The 22,084-nt window shown below is 44.0% G+C and overlaps 1 protein-coding gene across 2 annotated transcripts in view; it reads left to right on the top strand.

The window, feature by feature from the left end:
- The first annotated feature begins 7,034 nt into the window (after positions 1–7,034).
- The window catches only part of LOC141015074 (glutamate receptor ionotropic, NMDA 2C-like), a 31,745-nt gene continuing 16,695 nt past the window's right edge, over positions 7,035–22,084 (top strand). For both annotated transcript variants that reach the window (XM_073488983.1, XM_073488982.1), the window contains exons 1-6: positions 7,035–7,115; positions 11,641–11,706; positions 11,958–12,146; positions 12,948–13,288; positions 13,728–13,842; positions 18,299–18,510. In XM_073488983.1, coding sequence (XP_073345084.1) covers positions 11,665–11,706; positions 11,958–12,146; positions 12,948–13,288; positions 13,728–13,842; positions 18,299–18,510 — 899 coding nt within the window. In that variant the 5' untranslated portion in view covers positions 7,035–7,115; positions 11,641–11,664. The remainder of the gene's footprint in view (positions 7,116–11,640; positions 11,707–11,957; positions 12,147–12,947; positions 13,289–13,727; positions 13,843–18,298; positions 18,511–22,084) is intronic.

Genomic DNA, 22,084 nt, shown 5'->3' with positions numbered 1-22,084 from the left:
AATCAGAGATGTGTAGAGATGGAGAGGTGATTACAGTCATGACACTGGGGGCTGGATTACGGAGGATTACATGCACGCATACTTGCACAAACTGACACGCACACACACACACACACACACACAGTTTTCCTCATGACACAAGAGTCTAAATGCAGGGCTAATACTGTCATACAAAAGGGTCGACGAGAGAGACAGGCCAGGAGAGGGGAATAGGGGGATGGATGTGTACTGACGGATTATCGTGAATTATGTCAAAAATATCATAAAAGTAAAGCAGCTTGTATGTTTGACTGTTGCTCTCTTTCCTTTCGTTTCCTCCTCCTCCTCCTCCTCCTCCTCCCTTCCACTCGTTTTCCACCCCTCCTTTCCAGGCAGTAGGCTGCCAACATGGCCATTCCCAGGGGACATCCTCCTCCCTCCCCTTGGCCTCCTCTCTTCCTCCTCCTCCTCTTCCTCCTCCTCCTCATCTCCTCCCCGCTCCCCCTGCAGGCCCGGCCGCTCCTCCTCCACCCGTCCATCAACGTGGCGGTGGTGTTCAGCGGCTCCAGCTACCAAACCGAGGTCAGAGGTCGCCTCAGCGGGGAGAACTTTGTCGACCTGCCCGTGGTGGTCAGCCCGGTGACCGTGCTGGTCAACGACACCAACCCCCGCGACCTTCTGACACACCTCTGTGATACCATGGCAACAGAGAAACTGCACGGCGTTGTCTTCGAGGACGATGTGGGCTCGGGTTCCGGGGCTCAGGTAAAAATGATTCATGCAGTTTCATGTTTTCTGATAAAACATCCTCTCCAGAGTCACGGTGCTCAGTCACCCACCGTCGTGTCTCCTAAAGCTGCGCGAGAAAAACATTTTAATGTAAAAAAAAAAAAAGAAAAAGCAGCGGTCCTGTCGGCTTAAATCACAAAGTGGGGCTAGAAAAAAAAAAAAAAGAAAGAGAAGTAATTGAGATGCCAAGCATGTACTATCTTTGCTCAAATTAAATTATGGTGTTGGTTTGGTTTCAGATCATAAAGGGTGATTCCCAGTCCCATAAACAGCAGCGTTGCTTTATTGTAACATTACTCATTGGAAAAAGTGAAAGGTCCAGTGTTAGGATTTGATTTTCAGCAGCCACCAGAGGAACAGGTGCGATAACACTGCTAGATGCCACTAAATCCAACACACTTGACCTTTAATTTACTCTTCTAAGTATGATGCTTGAAACAAATTCACTTATTTATTTGAAATGTTTTTGCAGGAACAAGTTTAACATATTAAGTTTATTATTTCCGCCCTTGGCTCCTAATAAAAACTTTTTTTTTTCTATTTTTTCTTTTTTAAAAAGGTGCACTTTGTAGTTTTGGGGAAGAAATTTAAATGAGATTTTCATTGTTTTCATGACTGAATAAACTGAATAAACAAACTGAGTTTAAAAGGACAACACAATTTTACTTTGTTTATATGTGGCGGACCCTGCCACCTTTCTAGCTTCAAACAGTGTTCTGGGACCTTATTTTCCTCTGAGAACAGCTCGTTTATTCATTGATGGAGATAATAAATATTTCAGAGTTTGTATTATTACCTCATTAATATTTTAAATATTAAAATTCTAAGTTTGAATTTCTTCTCCAAAACTACATAGTGCCCCTTTAATGCAAAAATTGCCAGGACTGAAAAACGTATCAGTTTTTTCTTTTGGTGAATCTTTGTTGTTCTGGAGCTTTTGGATCATATCTCACAATGAACATCATTTCTTTTTCCCACGATGATGAAGTCCTTTTAAAATGCGTTTAAAATTAAAGTAACGAGCCTGTTTTGGAAATGTCAAAAATTACAAAAAGTACAGTCATTTTGTAAATGATCAGATCTCCAGAAAACATTCGAGTGGATCTTGTGGTGGGATTATTTTGTGAAGCATGAAGTTGGTCCGACCCATGACAACTTTCCCCTGACTCTCTCTGCTTCGTCTTCAGGTGGCAGAAGTGGCACAGATCCTGGACTTCCTCTCCACTCAGACCTCTCTGCCCATCGTGGGCATCAGTGGCGGCTCTGCAGTTGTCATCCCGTACAAGGTACTGTCAAAATAATGAACCGACCGTGTCAGCACGGGCCTTCAACCAAACCTGGAGCCTGAACCAGGGCTGGAATAATCTGCTGCAGAGATGACACACACACAAAAAAGAGTCCCAGAGGTGTTGATATAACATTTGTCAAAAACAGTATAATGAACAATTATCTAAGCGAGAAGAAAAGGTTGTAGTAATACGATGAACGCCGACCTGTAATGTAAACCCTGTCAGCAGCAGCAGCAGCAGCAGCAGCAGCAGCAGCAGCAGCAGCAGCAGCAGCCGCTCCTCACAGCCTCCTGTCTTAGTCAGAACTCTTCCACACCGGCGTCATTCAGCTTAAAACAACTTAAGTAGGTCAGAGCGGTGAAACCTACTTTGGCAAGCAACTCTCTGCATGCAAATATTTGGATATGAGCAATACAGATGGGTGAATTATAAGTGTTGACTGCAGCCATCGACCCTCATCAGCTCCTCTAATCCCTGGCTGGGAAGAGTTATGGGAAGGGAAACTTTTTTTTCGAGGGGAGACAAGTGGCTACGGGCGATCTGCGCCTCAATCAATCATCCCTGCGTAGTTGAAGAGCAGCAGGTTTTTCCTTGCTATGATTTAGCATGTATCTCACTGATGAATGGAGATGGAGAGCAGCGAGCTGTGTAGTGAGATTGTAAAGAGGAGATTGATGACGGCAGACGGATTCTTAATCTCTACCTTTTTTCTCCACTTTGTTGCAAAATGGCTCCATCCCTTCTTCCTCTCACACTCTCTGCTCGTCTTCCCCTGCCTTCCTTTAATTGCTTAACTGCCATCATCAACACCTTGTATTTATAGACCCGACTCTCACACGTAGAAACACACATGCAAATGAACACCCTCACGTATTAGGAGCCCATACCGATGCATCCCTACACCTATCCACCACCGGGAAGCATCCAGACTGAGCGGCTGCGAGTGCTGGAATTCACCCCCGGGCAACAATTTGTCAACTATAGCTTGTTGTATTTATCAGCGTCCCGTTAATCAAAAGGTATCTGCAGATGTCACGTCATAGATGGGTATTAAACAGGAGGAGTCGTAGCTGCAGGAGGGTGATTGATTTGCTGCATTTTGATGGGGAAAGGCAGAGCGAGTGAGTAAGAGACGGAGAGGCGAGAAAGATGCTTCGATGAAGCTCTGCTGACAGCTGCCTGAAGGCACTGTTTTACTGTTTCACAGATAAGTCTCCCTTCCCTCTTTCACCAGTTAGTCATTTTTTTGTTTCCCCACTTCTTTATTTTCCTTTCCCACGTCGTCACGTCCACTTTTCACCTCCTCTCCTCCCTCCGTCATCTTTCCCTCCATCACTTTTACTCCCCCCCCCCCCCCCCCCCCCCGACACATTTGAATCCATTTTTTCGCTCTGTTGTGCGCCGGCTGATTCCATTAAGGCCGTGGCTAGAAGCGAGAGGCCTCGGCTCCTTTCTGCTCTCTCGGAGCTCCAGGACCCCATTAAACTGTTAATTAGACCCTTCAGGAGGCTGAAGCCCCCCCACAGCTCTTATCATTCACCCCAAAACTCAAACCATTCACCCTCCTTTCCCTTCTATTTTCCTCTTTGGCTGCCTGTTCCTTGCGTAACCTCATCCTCCCCTCATGTCGCCGCTTCACCTTAAATTGGCAGAGAGGTGTTCGTATTTACCCCAGATGTGCTTTTTTCATACTCGTCTCAGGCGCTTCTTCCTCAGCCTCCAGAGTATTTGGGGCAAAGTTTGTCACTTATCAACAAACTCTGGTTTGGCAATTTGCAGAAACCGACATCTGGCTCAGTCTCAGGGTTTTTTAAACCTCTCTGATGAGACAAAAAACGTGCAGATGTTATTCGCCGTACTCAGAGACCGTTTGTCTGACGAGCCCAAAGTGTTGAGTGACAGTTCTCCATATAGCACAAAGAGTAAAGCACTCTCCTCTGAGGTCTGCCTGTCGAAGGCCTCATTCAGCCCTCCTCCTCGCACTCCCCCTCGGTCTCTTTCTCCCTCTTATACACTCCTTTGTTGTCAGCAAGGAGGGGAAAAAAAAAGCTTGTCAGAGGTGTCTTGCACAATGGGACAGGTGGATTGGATGGAGAAAGACATATGTGTGAGCGCATGATTCTCTAAGGGGATAAAAGAGCTCAATAGTGCTTGATTATCAATAGCCTGATGATGATGAATATCTTTGATGGCGGGTTGAAAAAGGAAGCAGCACCCGCCCGGGCCGCCTATTTATGGTTCCTGTCTCAGTGATCTCTCTATGGCAAACAACAAGGAAGGAGGGAATGAGACAAAGATGAAAAGATTGAGGGGAGGAGAGGAAGTGTGTCTTTTGTCAGACGGCGCACACATCAAGCGAAGGCAAAGAGGAGGAAATGAGAGAGCGTGAAGAACGGCTGAGGAAAGGCATAAAGACTGTTCAATAAGGCCTGCGAGGGAGAGGGAAAAAATATTGCAGCGTGTCTCTCTGAGGAGTTGGAAATCAGAGGTTGAGTGTGTTTTGTCTGTTGGTGTGTGTGTGTCGGCTGGCTGGTTGTGAGTCATTGCAGTGTGCCGGGTGATCATTAGAGGGTGCTGCAGCCAGATGTCGAGTCACGGGAGTCGTGGAGCAGGAGAGGAGACGATGGAGGGAGGAAGCTGCCCGCGGAAACAACAAGAAACTTTAATGACGAAAACTAAAGCTTTCATTTATTTGACACGATGTTCAACAGTCTGATAAATGAGGGCTCCAATTATGATGGAAGTGATTATAATAATAATAATTGGCATCAAGCTCTGTCTTGTGATAACTGTGCATCTCTGAATTTTGTGTTTTTTATGTTCGACACGACAAAGTTTGCCTCTCCTGGGAAGACTTTTCACAAGATGTCGAAGGATCAGTTAACCCAATCCCAACCTCACCCAAACACCAGAATAAATGTGATGTGAAGAAACTTTTTTTATGTCGCAAGGTTGCAAGTTTCTTTAGGTTAAATTTTCTATTTTATCTTGTGATAATGCTGTGCTAATGGACTGGTTACGTTCAGGCACATAACCACTTGGTTTGGGATAGGAAAAGGTCATGATTTGGCTCAAAATACCCATTTTTATTGACACAAACAAGACAGGAAATTTTCCTGACTTCCTGTAAAGATGTCTGTTTTTGGTCTCCACAAACACGGCTGGAAATTGTCTCCAAGTCTCCTTAAAAATATCCAGTGGCATCACACTTACAAATGTTGAAACACGGAAGACGCCATATTGGAAATGTCCGGTCGCGTCTGTTTACATAAACGCCATCGACGGCAACTCATGATGCATGAGGGTCTTGAAGGGTTGTGCCATCGCAGACCCTTAACCCCTTGTAACTCTGTTGTCAGAAGGCAAGGGGGCTTTAAAAAACACCAGTGAGCAATAAAAAAATCATGTGACAGCCCGTCACGTGCAGATAACATCCCAAATTAAATGTTGTAACACCTGTTAGTGCCAAAACCTGCACTCTGATTGAGGCTAATTGTGTGTAAATTGTGTGTAATTGTGTGTAAACTGTGTAAAACCTGCTTGGTGTCCAATAAAATGGACTTTCTGTGTAACAACTGGTGAAGCTTCCTCAGACTGGCACCAGTGACTTTATGTGAGAAATTACCTTCCTCCTGCACGAAATGATTGATAAAAACCTTTTTAAACACATTGAACAAAGGCACAAAATTAATAATCACAGCTTCAAATACAGCAAGGTTTTTCAAAAAGTGACATTTTTGAGATAAATGATTTTAACAGCACATAAAAAACAGAACAAAATTGCTTTTGTAAAGCCAGTGTACTCTGTTAAATAATGAGGGTGTAGTAAAACATTGTATTACGGCTGCTGTGAATCATTTTGGGAGAGAGCGGAATAATTAACTACAAATGACAACGCTTATCTGTTATTGTGAAGCACTATTAAATCTCTGTGTTTTTGAGGAAATGTTTGATCAGTCATGAACCAGTTTTTTTGTTCATTACAGCTACAAAACATCAAATATTGAGTGATGGTTGTAGACGATGATAAAGTCTGGAATAAACACAGCCGACAGCTTTATGTGTTTGCCAGTAAACAGGAACAAAAGTGCCTTTTAAAATGTGCCCGTGATGGATTTTTGAAGCAAAGAAAACTGTTGAGCTCGAGTATTCAAGCGTATAACATCATTTATTACAATTTGAAGCTGTCAGTAGAAGATTATATATTTCAGGAGTTACAGTCTGAGGTCAGTCCGGACCAAAGTGATGCAATGAGCCAGACGTCTCTCACTGGATCACTGTGCAAGTTTCTTTTTTGGGTTTTTTTTCTTTCTGTGGCCAGACTGACCCCGTTTTCTCCGTTTGTCCTTCTGTGCTTGTGTCTCGTCTCTGGCTCTCTCTTGGCCTCGTGGTCCAGAAACCAGAAACTCCATAAAAAACAGGTCACGATCGCTGGGAATGAAACGGCGTTAATGGCCAAGCCTCACAGCATGGCCCAATAATCTGTGAGCGAGTGTCAAGAATGAAGTGTTTGTGGAAGTGATGATTATTTATCCAGGAGGCTGCAAAGGCAACAGGGTTTCCCTCCGCTTGTTCCCACATAATGAGGTCACAAAATGCACAATAGAGCACAATTATCTGTTAAACACGTAACCAATGCTCAAATTCCTTAAAGAGGTCATATTAAAATCATTTTCAGGTTCAAACTTTATTTGGGGGTCCTGGTAGAAAAGGTTTACATACTTTAATTGTCAAAAAACACATTATTTTTCTCTAACCTCTCTTAAACCTTCACAAAAAGGGCGTTGTCAAGCCCTAATTGGCTGTGAGGGAAACGCCTCCAGTTGCTTTCACTCATTAATTAGGTTCAGTCTCCACAGCCTGCACACAGGTGATCTGAATCCACTGCAATCAGTCCAGAGGGGCCTTGAAACTCAGGTAAATAGTGCCACACAATGGGACAATGTCATGATATACTGATCCTCATACACAGTGGGTGACCAACGCGAGACGCATTGATCCAAGACAAAACTGAGAACAGTCAGAGAAGTGGTCCAGTTCGAGGAAATTCAAGCAAAGGTGCAGAACTTCATAATTTCTCACGTGTTATGATTCAGATTCAGTGCTGTGTAAAATTTGAGTTGGTGTTTATTTTCTCTGAGCGTTGTCTCCCGTCTCGTCTGCACATACATTGATTGATTGAGTGATTAACAACACGTGCAGCTGGTCTGTGAGTTGCCTGAGTGTCGTCAAGGCTAGAAGATCTGTTCTAGTTGGAATAGAAAATGTGTCTGGGAATAATTATTCTCAATAATTTATCAGTTATAGGTCCTCAAATCATTTACCTACAATTTAGTGTCTTGCTAGTCTGACTCACCCGATGTAGCCCGTGTCAACTATTTCCCCTTCTGCTACCTGCATGTTACTGTTTTCAGTATCCCTGTCTCCACAGGAAAACACCTCTAAGCTCACAACCTACACACTGACAATGTCAACTTGCCTTTACATGGTTGGTACTCACACTTGGCCCAGTTGCTCCGTACACGATTGTCCCTCCTCGCTGGCCTGCACTCACATTGCTCTGCTGAAACCGGGCCTGAACACAGTTACCTCCTGTACGTACGTGTCCACGCTGCGTACCTGTACTTGTGCATGAGCAACCGTACGTGCCGAAGCACGCCTCCTCAAACCGTGCCAGGGCCGGGAAAGTCAAACAAACTGGACGTTGGGGGTCAAACGTACTTGGGCTATGTATATTATTGATGATATTGATGATGGCAGAACTTTCTCCAGCGCTGACACAGGACTTTGGAGATTAGATCTGGCCGTGAGTAACTAGTGACTCATGTATCCCTCAACTTTAAAGACGTGGATTACAATAGCAAAGTAGTTAAAGTGCCCCTTTAAAATTAAAGGAGCAATACAGTAGTGTAGAAATACAAAACTCCATTCAAGATTTAACTTAATTAAGTACTGAAGTATCGTAAAAAGTAAAAATAATCATGTCATCATGCAGAAAAGCCATTTTTAATCTGCTGGGTTGTGGCTTTGTATGCAAACCTCAATTTTCAAAGTACTTACGGAGGTTCAGATAAACGTCGTGGAATAAAAAATACAATATTTACTGCTGATATGTGGCAGAACAGACGTATTAAGTAGCAGAAAATGATAACAAAGCACCTTCAAATGACTATAAAGCGCTGTACTTGGTGGAGATGGAGGCTTTAATTCGATAAGCTCGACAACAGAAGTGTACAATGACATGTACCGTACACGTGAAGATGTATCCATATGTGCGTGAGCATCTGTGTGTGTGCGACCTGCTTCCTGTTTGACCCACGCCCGTCTCTCCAGCGAGGGGAGGCGCCGCAGAGTTTCTCCCCCGTGGGAGGAGAGGAGTGTGTGAGCAACCACCATGTCCACCGTCTTCCTGTCACATTACCATACGCTCCTGCAGTAGGACTGCTAATTACGTCTGTGTGTGACAGCCACACTGCCAAGGTGGTGAGAAGACGGCTGGGAGGTGGAGGATGAGACGGCGGAGGGGTGAACCGTCTCTTCTCATGTGAGCGTATGAGTGTGAGAGTTAGACACGGAGAAGAAGGTAATTTTGTGGTAATTCTTGCTTGATTTCACTGTGAACGGGAGGCTGGATGTCTTTCATCACATCTGCTCCCGAGTTTGAGTTTTCACAATTTAAAAAATGCCGCTAATTGGATAGTGATGACACACTTAGAGGCCGAGACGAGGTCACAATTTTTTATTTGTTCGCTCGAGAGCTCAGTCAAACAACGCATTTCGATCTTAACGACACATCTTCAAAATGACTCACAACTCTCTCCGTCATTCTCAGATGAAGTGGGACACTATAACTAGCCAGGACTGCCAATCCAGAGACATGTTTTATTTATTCAGTGACAGCCGGACATGCTTGTGTACTGCTATTTTTAAAGCTATTCTTGGTGCACAGCCCAGTCAGTGGTCTGTTTTGAGTTTTCAGCCTCCGGAGGTGAGTCTCAAACAAGCTCAGACACAGATACAAGTGGTGAAATCTGAGTGAAGGAGAGTCTCGCTGTGATATTCGGAGGTATTCCTCGGGCTTCGCGGCTCTCTGGAGCTTTGCCGAGCCTCTGAGCGGCGGGAGAGGGAAGGAGAAGATGACAGTTAGTCACCTCTGAGGAAGATCTGAGACCTGGTCCCACATGGCACTTTTGACAGTTTAACACTATCTGCTCCCGCTTTTTCTCTCTCCTGAATGACTTCTCTATCTACATAAATGTGCGTCGCTTTATTTTGAGATTTCCCAGACTTCCTGTCTCCATTTAGTGTCGGACGCTGCTGTACAGGGCGCGAATGTAAGAAGAAAAAAAGAGAGTGAGAGAGAGAGACTGTATTTCCCCGATCTTCGCCTTCTTGCACCAGCTCCCCCCGTCCGTTATCAAATCAAATTCAGAATATTACAACTTGTGTGAAAGTCCGGCGTGGTCTTGCAACTGCTTACATCACAGGTCTACTTTTACCCCACAGCACCTTCAGGCGGCTCAGATCTTCCATCCAAGCTGTTATTACTCAGTCCCACCTGAGGCAGGGCGGGGAGTGGTGAACAGTTTTTGGATGAAACTATAAAAATGTTTCTCTAGTTTTGCTGAACGCTTCTTGTTTTTTCTGTGCATGTGTTGTGAACTTGTAAGGTCCTTGTGCATCGGCTCAGTCGGGATGGTTTTGGTCGTTTGGAGGCCAGAAAATGGTCCCGACCTCGAGGCGTGAACTTGCTTAAAATGACCGAAACTGCAAAAATAAAAAAAATAAATGAGTTGGGAAGTAAGTTATAAGTTAATCGGGAGCCTGGTCACCGACGTGGGAGCAAGGCATCAACCGACAGGTGAAAAGTTGACCCATGACACACTTTGAATGACAGCCCCTCATTAGCATAAAGACACATAAACAAAACAAAACAATAAACGACATAAAAATAATTATGTTTGGGGAATAAAGAGCAAAGGGATGTTTGGGGAATAAAGAGCAAAGGGAAAACAATGAATGCATAAATAAATACATTAAAAAATGAATAAATTGCTAAATAAAGTAAATAAATGCAGAAGCTAAGTAGTATGACATGAAATGAAATAGTACTCACTGGCTTTTTTTCATCGACATCCAGGCATTACTCCTTGAGAAATTCATGAAAATGTCAAAAAATATCCTAATTCAAAATGTTAAGGAAAGTAAGAAAAAAATCCAGGATCCGTCTCTTCATCTGGATTAAAGTTAACGGGGTTTATTCTGGGCCGAGACACATCCTCCATCAAAGTTTCATGGAAATCTGTTGTGTAGTTTTTGTGTAATCCTGCTGACAAACCAACCAACTAACGGACTCGTTCAAAAACATAACTTCCTAAGGCAGAAATGGCAATGAATGAATTTCTTTATTTATCTTTGATTTTGGCATGTTTGGTCCTCCAGACATTAGGAGCTGCTTCTCATTGAAACATATTAATTAAAACGACAGTTATTTGTGACCTTAACGTCCATCTATCGACCCACAGATTGATGTTGTCAGTGTCGCTCGCTCAGTTAAGGTTCCTGATCTTTTTCCTCTGATTAACGCTCTTTGTGTCTGCGTACGGTCCCTCCTCTCATCCCGGTAGCCTACTTCACTGTATATGAATGCTGTCTGAAGGACACGGGTTCGGCGGGCTCCAACAACTTCCATCTTATCTGTCAACACACACACAAACACACGGCGAGATCATATGCAAATGTATGCTAACACACAGTGACACATACAACATTGGACCACCCCTCCTCTGACAGAAGGAGAGCAGGCGGGCCGACTGTGTGCAGTCTGGAGACACTCGGGACTCCAGATCCAGGATAAATATGGAGGACAAGAAGCTGCGTCGTTAAATGTGAGAGACGATAAAGGTGCAAACTGTAATATAAATATTCATGGTGACCGCTCGGTGTACCATACGTCTCTCTGCATCTGCGTCTTTATCGCTGTCGGGTACAAGTGTATATCTGACAGCTGTGTGTTGCATCTATCGTTGTTTGCTGTGATATAAAAAACCTTTTAATGACTCACATTTTGTCAATTTTTAAACTTTCCTAGTGCCATTGTCAACGTCCTTTTCTTTCTCTATGTGTCGCCTCTCATCAACTTAATTGGTTTTGGAAGGCCATGCCACCGTGCTGCCTACGTGACTTTTAACGGTGATGTTTTTTATGAGTAATCGTACGCTTATTGAACAAAAAAAGGACAAATGATCAAAGTGCAGCGCCAAAGTTTCATCCAAATGTAAAATATTTCACAACGGAGTCGATGTTAAAGGTGCTGCTAAAAAATGAGAAGCAGCAGACGAGTTAATGTGGAAACCTTTCGGTCTGTTTGCTTCTGTTGTGGCAGAAAGTTCAGCACTGTACTCGGATGGGTTTTTTTTCTGCATTTCTGAAAGAAGTAGTGGCATATGGAGAGAAGAGAGAAACTAACTTCAAATCCCTCCTGTGACAGCAAACACTCCAAACCAGCTCCGGAGATGCTGTTGCATCATTCACCTTCCAGCGCCTGAATCCTTAAACGTGGCTCTGCTTTTCCTCTTCACAGGCTGAGGGATCCTCCTTCTTGCAGATGGGAGCGTCTCTGGAGCAGCAGGTGGTCTGCATGTTCAAGGTACAGTACAGAAGTGTGTACAGTCGGTACAGTACAGTATTTGTCATCCCAGATGTTTGTCGGGTCAAGCCTGCCGACCCGGACCTCTCAGGCTGATTAACATCGCGTGGCTCCTGCTTTCCACAGATTAATACAATCTGTATTTATGATAGATCATCTGCCGACTCCCACAACATCAGCATCAAGCCCTCTGATCTCAGTTCAGCCTGTGATAACCCAACTTATTGTTTGTCTCCATGTCTCTGCTTCAGCTCATGGAGGAGTACGACTGGGGCGAGTTTGCGGTGATCACCAGCTTGCTGCCAGGCTACGACACCTTTGTGGATATAGTTGAGTCCTACACAGATACCTCGTATTTCCTTTGGAAACTACAGGATGTCTTATCTCTGGAGATGTCTGTTGGGGCTAGTGATGTGAAGACCAAGCGCATGCTGCAGCAGGTACAATGAGATGGGCTGTAAGAGTCGTGGGCCATGTTGCACCGTCTTAAATCAGTGACTGAGTTTGTGTGTAAAGTCCTCAAATTAAACTAGGAACGTTAGCTGGATTCAAACTAGCACTTTACTGGATTGGGTTGCACCATTTAAGCTGAAAGCGGAAATACTTTCAGCGTTTTCCCTGTAGAATAATAAGTTAAAGCAGAAAAAGTTGCCAGTTTTATAAATGTGTGTAGTTTCAATGGAGCAACTTTGGTCATAAATCGTTACCAGGATACTCCTCCATCGAAATATAGCATCACTCGCTAACATAACCGCCAGGAATGGCTGCTGTAGAGTGTTGTAACTTTTCGTTCAACATGCTAATGTAACGTAACGCTCATTAACATTACTGACATATTGTTTTGTGAAATCTAATTTGAATTCTTCTCACTGGACATATTATAAAAGAAAACCCAAAACATGATGATGATGTATCAGGTCAGATATGTCGGCCATTTTCCATTTTTATTTTACTTTTTACTCTAAACGGGTGACGTGCTAGCAAGCTAACGTGTCCATCACAATAGCTACACTGACAGTTTCTGAATTTTAATATTTAGTGACGACTAATACCTACGTAAGAACTTCAGAACTAGTTTGTTTGGTGTAAATGTGTAATTTACTGTTTTAATAGCACCGCTTTACTTTAGTGAAGACTTTAAGCTAGGCTAAAGTCTGAACTGAGGAACAGCTGGTGCTGCCGAGGCCGATGTGTTGCATTTTCAACCTGTGTTTTCTCCGCTACTTCTTTTGTGTCTGCAGTTGGACTCGCGGGTCGTGCTGGCGTACTGCTCCTACGAGGAGGCGCAGTACTTGTTTCGTCAGGCAGCCGAGCTGGGTCTGCTGGGGCCGGGCTACATCTGGATGATCCCCAGTCCGGCCGTGGGCAACCCCGACAGCCCTCCACCCGACAGCTTCCCTGTCGGTGTTATCGGAGTGATTACAGAACAGTGGAGGAAGAGCTTGCGGCAGAGGGTTCGGGAGGGCGTCGCCATCGTAGCGAAAGGCGCCGAGAGCTTCAAGAAGCTGTACGGTTTTATCCCCGAGGGACACGGCGACTGCACCAAACCGTCCAAACACTCCGACAACCATACTTTGTTCAGGTGAGGCATACTTTTTTGGCAGACTGTACCTGTTGAGACAGAAGAGCACACTTTTCCAAGTGACTTCACCAGCACAGGGCACGAGCTGAAAGCATTCTGCAGCACGTGGTCTGAAATGCAAATTAACCTGCATTAATTATTCACAGCGCAGTCTGTCACGGATGTATACGTTAACAGACAGCAAAATCACTCAGCAGGAACACCCTGCCCTCCACCAATCAGCTGCCTCCCTCATCCCCCTAATGAGCTACTTCCACGTCTCGAGCGTTTGCCCTCCCAGGGGAGCTTTAGGCTTAATTAGGAGGTGATCATTGTGTGTGTTTATCTGTGTAAATGAATATGCAAATTATAGCGTGATGTAGAATCAAAGTGCTTGATTGCATAGTATACTATATACACACTTTTCTCATGACTTGATGTTCCTGACTGTGGGCTGCAGGCACATGCTGAATGTGACGTGGGAGAGGAGAGATCTGTCGTTCAACAACCGAGGCTTCCTCTCCAACCCTGCCATGGTCATCGTCGCTCTGGATCGGGAGAGGCTCTGGGACAAGGTACCGGCCGACAAAACACAGAAACGTAATGGCGCTGATGGCGCAGGAGCAAAGAGATATTGGTTATGTGAGCACATTCTGCCAAACATATAACTGTACTGGAATCAGGGTCGGGCCGATGGACGATCCCTGACCATCGTGACATCGTGATTCAAAAGGCTCCCCACCAGAGAGCACAATTAAGCCGCGTAAATTCCAGCAAATCACGGCGCTAAAGATTTTAAAGTATGTCGAGTGCCTCCGTGAGCTGCGTGTCGCAGCCGCTGCCGCTGATACGAGAGCGCTGATCGTGTCGCTGAATGGGCCGAACCAGCACGACAAACTCCAATAACTAACTTCCTGTTGTTTTCTGATCTCCAGCATGCGCCTGACTCTTTCACCTCACGCAGTAGGTTTCTCCTCTGACCTACAAATATAATCCGACTGGATGCAACAAGTTCGTGCCTGTTGCGTTTGATGTCAAAGGTGGATTCATTAAAAATCTAAACTCCAGCAATGGATCACAAACTGAGTCCAAACAGGTGATATCTGAAGCTACAAGTGTGGACGTGATTTCAAATCGATAATGTTGTGCGTCTGTGTGTGTGTTTCCTGTTGAAGGCTCACTCCCGTTTCATCGTCACCGCAGCCCGGCGAGAGTATTTTGACTCCCTTTTACGCACACACACACTTTTCAAAGCCCGAGGGCGTATTGAAAAAGTGTGGCTAAACAGAGAGGCCTGAATGTAATCTCACAGCTACAGTTGAACTCATTTATTTCTACCCTGGAAAGACCAACCTACTTTATCAATGTCACCTCCTGGCCGGTGTGTGTGTGTGTGTGTGTGTGTGTCTGTCTGTGTGTGTATGAACATGGACATGTAATTGTGCTGAAGTGGGGTTAGGTTTGTACATGTGTGTGTGTGTGTGTCGATCTTTAGGTCGCATTTGTCTCTCGTACGCTTCATCTATACGTTACGTCTTCATCTTCAGGTTTTCATGTCCGTCCGTCCTCGTCTCATCCTGATCTCTCGCTCCTTGTTCTTGGCGTGAAGCTTCATCCAGAATGACGACTGGTTTCTTTTCAAGTCGGCGTCCTCCTTCGTGACACCCTGACAGTTTAACATGACGTTTGTTCCTCGTCAGTGTCCGATGGGCGATGCTGGGTGACACAGTCCTCGTTATCTGCTCTGCAACTCTTCTTCTCTTTCCTCCTCTTCCTGTTCTTCTCTCGTCCAACTAGAATCTACAATAATCTTTATTTTTATACCGTACATGTAAGAAAGAAGTTGCTCGTAGCGAGGAACCCACAGAAAGTCAACATCTGACTCTGCAGTTCCCGTAAAGAGCAACTTTACTGTTTTGGTTCGCTCTCATCAATCTCATTTCCAGCAGGAGCAGGTCGCTGTTTTCAGCAACAAAACGACTGTATACCTGCTCAGCGCCACACAGACAAAGTTAGCGACCAGCTGGTGAACATAGTGAAGCATTCAGGAGATAAAGAGTCAGGTGTTTGTTTTAGGAGGTGGTGGAGACCAAAGACAGAGCAAAAAGAAGAGCTAACTTTGGACTTTGTCTGCTCTATATTTGTTTTTCATCAAGATACGGCTTTATATGGCCTACATGCAAACACTTTATAAGAGTTTTGTGTTGTATTTTATTGGGATTTTGGCAGAAGTTTGAGCAGCAGGTGTCTCGAAACATCACTACATTAAACTGAAGATAGATGCACAGCTACATAGGACTAGGGGTTATTTCTGGAGGAAGTTCAGACAGAAAATTACAAGATACAAAGTGTCGGGGCCGTGTTGTTTCACATAGACGGACAATGAAATTACAACCCTCGAGTCCATGAGTTTGAAGGCTCATCAGATGCTGCACAGCAATCATCGACAATCATTTTGTCCTTTGTCATGACAATCGGCAGACAGACAGTAGAGTGATGGTGTCGACGTCACTCAGTAATCTACTAGTATTGTGTGCGTCTGTGCTACACTGTGGAAAAGGTAGAGCGAGAGTTCACACAGTGGTCTGATCGAGTTAAGGCTTAATGCCGCGGCTGCTTCATCACGACAAATTACATTATTTTTGATTTGGCAGATGCTTTTTTGTCCAAAGGGACTTACAATAAGTGGATTCAAACCAGACAGGGGCCAGACCTGGGTTGTGACTCACATCCAAAACTCAGATAAAGAAATAAATAAAGGCGTTGTTGTTTTTTTTTTAGCTGGCGGGCGATATCAGTCAGCGAGACTCGGTTTCTGTGGGGAGTTCATTTCACGTTTGTGGTCACGTGATCAGTAATGGGACGGCCAAATGTCCCAAAAAAATAGTTTCAAAAAAATAACCGTTGTCAAGCTAAACTGAAGACAGATTCGGCAACTGCATTGTTTATTTCTTGGCTAAAATCTCGCTGAGCTTGTTTTGTGATACAGGAGAAAGTTCCCAAAACGAGCCGCCATGTTGGTCCGAGTGGCATTTGTCCAATCAGGTGCAGCCAGTAATTGTTTGTGTGGTTGTCGGAGGGTGCACGCTGTTTTGGTCAAGCGTCCAGTGCTGGGAAGTGTTGCCAAAGTGTGTCAAAAGACGCCCCTGTGGACGCAACGATGTCAAATATTTTCACTTTAAGGTTGTGTGTGTTTTCAGTACACCCAGTACACAAATGCAATACTCCAGGCAGAGGCAGGTAGAACTAACAAAAGGCGAGCTTTAATGTGAAAAAGCCAATTTCAGTGAACAAAGACAAAAAGACAAAAAACTTAGTGAGAAAAACAAAAACTAGAACAAATGGATGAGGCACGGAAAATACAGACAGGTAGACTGAAGGAAGACACAAGAAGCAAATGCAGAGAAAACAGGAGGATAATCAGGGACACGTCACAAAGGCGAGAAGAAGACAAAGACAGGAAGTAAGACAAAACATAAGAACCTACAAAATAAAACAGGAAATAACTAAACTAAGCCAAAGATGATGACAGAGTGCTGTGTTTATTCAAGTTTCACACGTGACAAAATGCATTTAATAATGTCTTTACTTTGATTTCCAACATGAAGTACTGTGGGAGATCCTCATCCTGTGTTTTAAACCCAGTATCCAATAATCAATAACAAGCACCTTCCCTGCAGCGTGAGAACGACAGGGAGATGACAGAGCGTCGGCTTAAGATGCTCCACGCGAGGAGAAGACGTGCGAGGATCTTTATAAAAGACAGATTGAGATGATTGATCGTCACAACCGACGCTGTCATTCACAGATGGTGCCGAGAAGCAAATCACCGTCTCGCGCGTCGTACTGTACGTCCAACGCAGATTTGTAAATCATCCGTGCTTGACGAAGGGAAGAGGCGCGAGTATGAGCGAGCAGGAGAGAAAATCGCGAGTTGGTTATGAAGAAGAGGTCTCATTAAAGCCGTGAGCGAGCGACTTTCACATGCAGTAAGTCGGCGCGGGCTGAGCTCAGCATGGCTCATTAGGTCGAGGCTGATGTGACAAACAGTCCTGGATCTCACAGAGAGGGTTTCGCCGAGCTTAGCGCCGACATCGATGGGATTATTCATTGTGTGATGTGACATTATACAGCAGTTCTGGTCCAAAGTGGCTCCCTCTGACATTAAAAAACTCATCCTGCTGCTTTCTTCTTGTCTTGTTACACTACATCATTGTCTGCCAGGATATCAGTTCGTCAGCTGTCGTCAGTTCAGGGAGCTTTATTAGGACAAAACATGTTTCCGTTATCAGAGAAAATCTACTAAAAGCAGCACATATCTGAAGACATGGAAACACATAATAAATAACGCTAATCACACGAACAGCTCCCATTTATGAACACTGACATTTCAATTTGTTTATTCGGCTGAAAAAAGAGAATTAATAATTGAATAATCAGTCAACAAAATGAACGCAGATTGAAGGCAACACATGCTGGGATGTATTATTGATGCGGTGCAGTCGGTTTGCTCTTTTGTTTTAGTTTCTAACTCAAAGACTTTCGACGTCTCCGCGGTCCTGCATTAATGAACACTGCTCTGCTTTCATCTTCTCATGCTCTTCCTCCAGGTCAGCAAATGCTAATTTTACTTAAAAAAAAAAAAAATCATTGTTCCTGTGAAGTCGAGAGAGACGAGACAGGTGAGGAGAGAAGAGGTTGACATGTAGAGAAGATCACGGCTGCGATTAAAACACATGAAGAGGTGGAGGAAGTATTCAGGTAGTTTACTGAAGTAAAAGTAGTTAAAAAATACTACGTTGTCCTGCTGGATCGCCTAATCTATCAGAATCAGGGCTGTTCTGAACAAGCTGGAGTTTAAATATTAACTCAGGTGGGTCATTAAAAAGAGCGTTGCAATAGTCAAACCTGCGAGTGATGAAAGCGAGAATCAACTTCTCTGTGTTCTGCTTATTAAAGGACGCCGTTACAACATTCAAAGTCTTTTTCTGTGAATGATAGTTTCAAGATGAGTTCTTGGTCTCTCTCCAGGTGGGAACGTACGCTCGAGGGATCCTTCAGGTCCGCTACCCGGTCTGGCCTCGGTACGGCAACTTCCTGGAGCAAGTGTCTGATGACCGTCACCTGACCGTGGCCACCCTGGAGGAGCATCCCTTCGTCATGGTGGAGAACGTGGACCCGGGCACCGGAACGTGTGTCCGCAACACGGTGCCGTGCAGGCGGCAGTCCAACCGCACAGAGAGGTACGCACAGCGACACCAACACATGTACAGTGCACTGTTCTGTTAGCCGGGCCGCGGTGACGTCTCGCAACTGCAGCCAACCCGTAACAAGCACCCGTCTCCCCCTAAAATCGATACTTAACTCATGTCTCAAAGCCGAGGAAATAATACGTGAAGTTAACAGTAAAAACAGGGTGATCCAAATGAAACCTCTAGAATCTTTCGTCTCGGATCTGTGGTTCTGTGTTCAAACTCTCCGTGACTCTGAACGTCCCGTCATCCACGTCGACTTGAAAGTTGAGCTTGACAGTTCGTTGTTGACTTTAGAAAACAGCAGCTGACAAAACAGCCTCAACTCAAGGTCCATTTCCACCAGAAGCTCCAGAACAAACCTTGAGCTGACGTTGTTTTCTAGCTGCTGTTTTTAAAGGTGAACAATGAAATGTCATGTTTGTTTGTTTATTCTCTGATCAGAAAGTGATTTGAATAAACATTTATCCAAGTTTAGATTGTTTTGTTGAGGCAAAGTTGTCGTTTGTCTGCCGGTCGTTAGACAACATTTAACTTTTGAGAGGAACATGTTTCTCACAGTAAAGTATCATTTTGATGCCGATACCAAAAAAAAAGCCCTAATATCAGCACAAGTATATCAATCTGAGCCCGGCCCAGCGCGCAGACATCTCCACCCTCCCTCTCCCTTTCTGTGCCCCAGTTTAGTTCTGAGTAGACACTGCAAACCTCCACACTTCATTAAACACAGCGTAATTGTGTGTGCTGAGTGTCTAAGCACTTTAAAAACACACCTCCGGTGTCAAACACAGATCGCAGCATGGCAGAAAACAGCCATTAAACAGCCATTACCTCTGACTACCTACAACTGGTGCTCGTCAGGAAAACACGACGTCTTCATTATGTTCAAACAACCAGAGACGATAGAAGTACAGCTCTGTCACGAATGTAATTGCGTTTCAAATCGGTCGTAAAACTAGTGTTAACCACTTTGTCAGCTCAGCTGTATTGTGTGTTTTTGACCACTGGAGCAATAAAATACACAATATTTCACAACAGCTATCAGGAAACAGAAGCTTTCTTGACTGTTTGTCATCACGATATCCTGTTATAATCAATACTGTCGGGCTTTGAGATGGAAAAATGGGAACTCAACATTATAGTAAAACTCTCGTAGCAAAGCTTTTCTTGCTCCTCTGTCAAAACAAACAAGAAAACCCCGTTAAAATTCAAAATTCAACGTGCATTACTGTCCCTTTACAAAGCTTTCAAACAAGTTGTTATGGACATCAGCTGCTTCTGTAGACTCTGGCGTGTACTGTGAGTGTGCAGTGGGCTTTTCTAGGTGAGTTTTCAGTGATCTGTTTCGTTGTTTTGTCAATATTTCCAAATTATTAGCAGCCATTAAAGGGATAGTTCAGGTGTTTTGATGTGGGGTTGTGTGAGGTACTTATCCCTGCAGTATGTAACGCTCCTTAATGTTGCTCATACTGTATGTTTCCTCTTGGATCTGCCAAGATAGTATTTATGAATAATAACTGCTTACTTATTTCAAGTGGTTTTCAGTGATCGCCATCATGAAATGAAACGCTGAATCCGATGGTTTTCAGTAGAATCCATATTTTAAGATTTTTCTGAAACATTTATTGAGACCGGACCTGGTTTCTAAAAGCTTTCCTCCTGCGTTTCCTGTCGACAATGTGTCTCGATCGATTCACCCGAGCAGCAGCTCGTATCATCAACTTTAAGGTCACAGCCCAGAAACAAGCAGCTATCCTCTGCTCTGTGAACACACAGCGCTCCCTCCCACGATCTATTAATCATGTGTGATTGTTCGCTCGTACTGATCAGCGCAGCAAGAGATGCAGCAAATCTCATGAGAACAAACAGAAGAAGTTGCCGCCAGTTCTTCACCTGTTAATGGCTGCGGTTTGCATCATGTGTCAGCTGACCGCTGACCTGCCACGCCCAACACATCTCTGACCCGATGATTTATTTAAAGGCCTTTGGGCGAACGTGTGCTCTGTATGCTGGTGTGCTCTTGTTGTTGCTGTTGGCCTCAGACTTCACCCACAGTAGCTTCTCCTCTTCACTCAAGAGGTTTGTTATTTCTAACTTAATTCTCAGGAGAAGGTTTTTTCTCTCTGCCTGTTATTGATTATTTTACTATGTATTCATGCTGCCATGTTGTTTACCTGCAGCACGGGAGCTCGCTCAATAATACAACCACAGCAGCTCCATTAACCGGAGTATGATCCTCGTCACTTTCGAGTTTGACAGACAAATTCGTGTCACAGTGACACTTAGATACAAATATGTGATGATAATATCTGAAAAACAAAGGTAACATCACTTTAAGTGCCTGTCTTGTGACTGCTGTCTCATACTGTGAAAGAAAACAGACAACAAATACATCCAGAGGCGTTTCCACATATATCTTAAGTTCCTTTAATCATCATATGTGAAGCATCAGAAGCTGAACACGTGTTTTTTATGGGAGTAAAGTGTCCAGAAATAGATAATAACTGTTTGTTTTATGCCAAAATGTGAGTATGTTGTATTTTTAAGTAGAGTCAGATGAGAGGATTGATCCCACTGTCACGTCTGTGCACTAAATGTGAAGTGGCAGCTGCAGCCTGTCAGCTTAGCTTAGCATAACGACTGGAAACAGCTCGCAAATCAACGTTTTATATATTATATTTAATCAGTACAAAACCACAAGGTGCTGTTAACACGACTGTTTTAACCTTTGGACACAGCCAGGCTAGCTGTTTCCCCCTGCTTCCAGTCTTTATGCTAAGCTAAGCTAACTGGCTGCTGGCGACACATTTAATGGACAGATATGAGAGCGATATTAAACTTTATATTTTACTTAAATTTTGATGCAGAAATGTACGGACAGTTTGTTAAATTTAAAATTTTTTTTACAAAACAGTGTTTTAATGACATTTTGTCACGCTGCAGAGATGCTCTGCTTACAAAGCTTGTTCTCCAGATGTAATAAAACACATTTGTTTGGCAGAGACCAGGAGAAATGCCACATCATCATGATTTTACTAGTTTTTCCATGAAATAATAATCATGAATTATATCGCAATCGCAATATCTGTCAAAACAATCGCCATAAACCATACCGTGCAGCCCTAACACCGTCGTATGTTTACACTAGTTATGAAGTAATAGCCAGCAGCGCTTTAGCTTAGCATAAAGACTGGAAACAGGGGGAAACAGCTAGCCAAAGAATCTTTTCTTTATTCCGTAAAAAACCAAAGAGGTGCTGTTAGAAGGATTGTTTTCACTCGTTAGACAGAGCCAGGACAGATGTTTCCGCCTTGTCTCTAGTCTTTATGCTAAGCTAAGCTAACTGGCTGCTGGCACCAGCTTTGAATTTAATGCACACCTGATCATGAGAGCGTTATCAATCATCTTATCTGATTCTCAGCAAGAAAGCAGATACAAAATATTTAATGGCTGGTGCAGACTGTGTGGAAACTTCTGTCCCACCTTTTATTAGACATTAATGATGTGTTTGACATCAATCTACATTTTGATCATCAGCCGAACAACAGAAAACAAAGAACTAAGT

This window comes from Pagrus major, chromosome 20 (genome assembly GCF_040436345.1).
Source record: "Pagrus major chromosome 20, Pma_NU_1.0".
In the NCBI taxonomy this organism is placed as follows: domain Eukaryota; kingdom Metazoa; phylum Chordata; class Actinopteri; order Spariformes; family Sparidae; genus Pagrus; species Pagrus major.
This window is presented reverse-complemented; position numbering and strand designations above follow the sequence as displayed.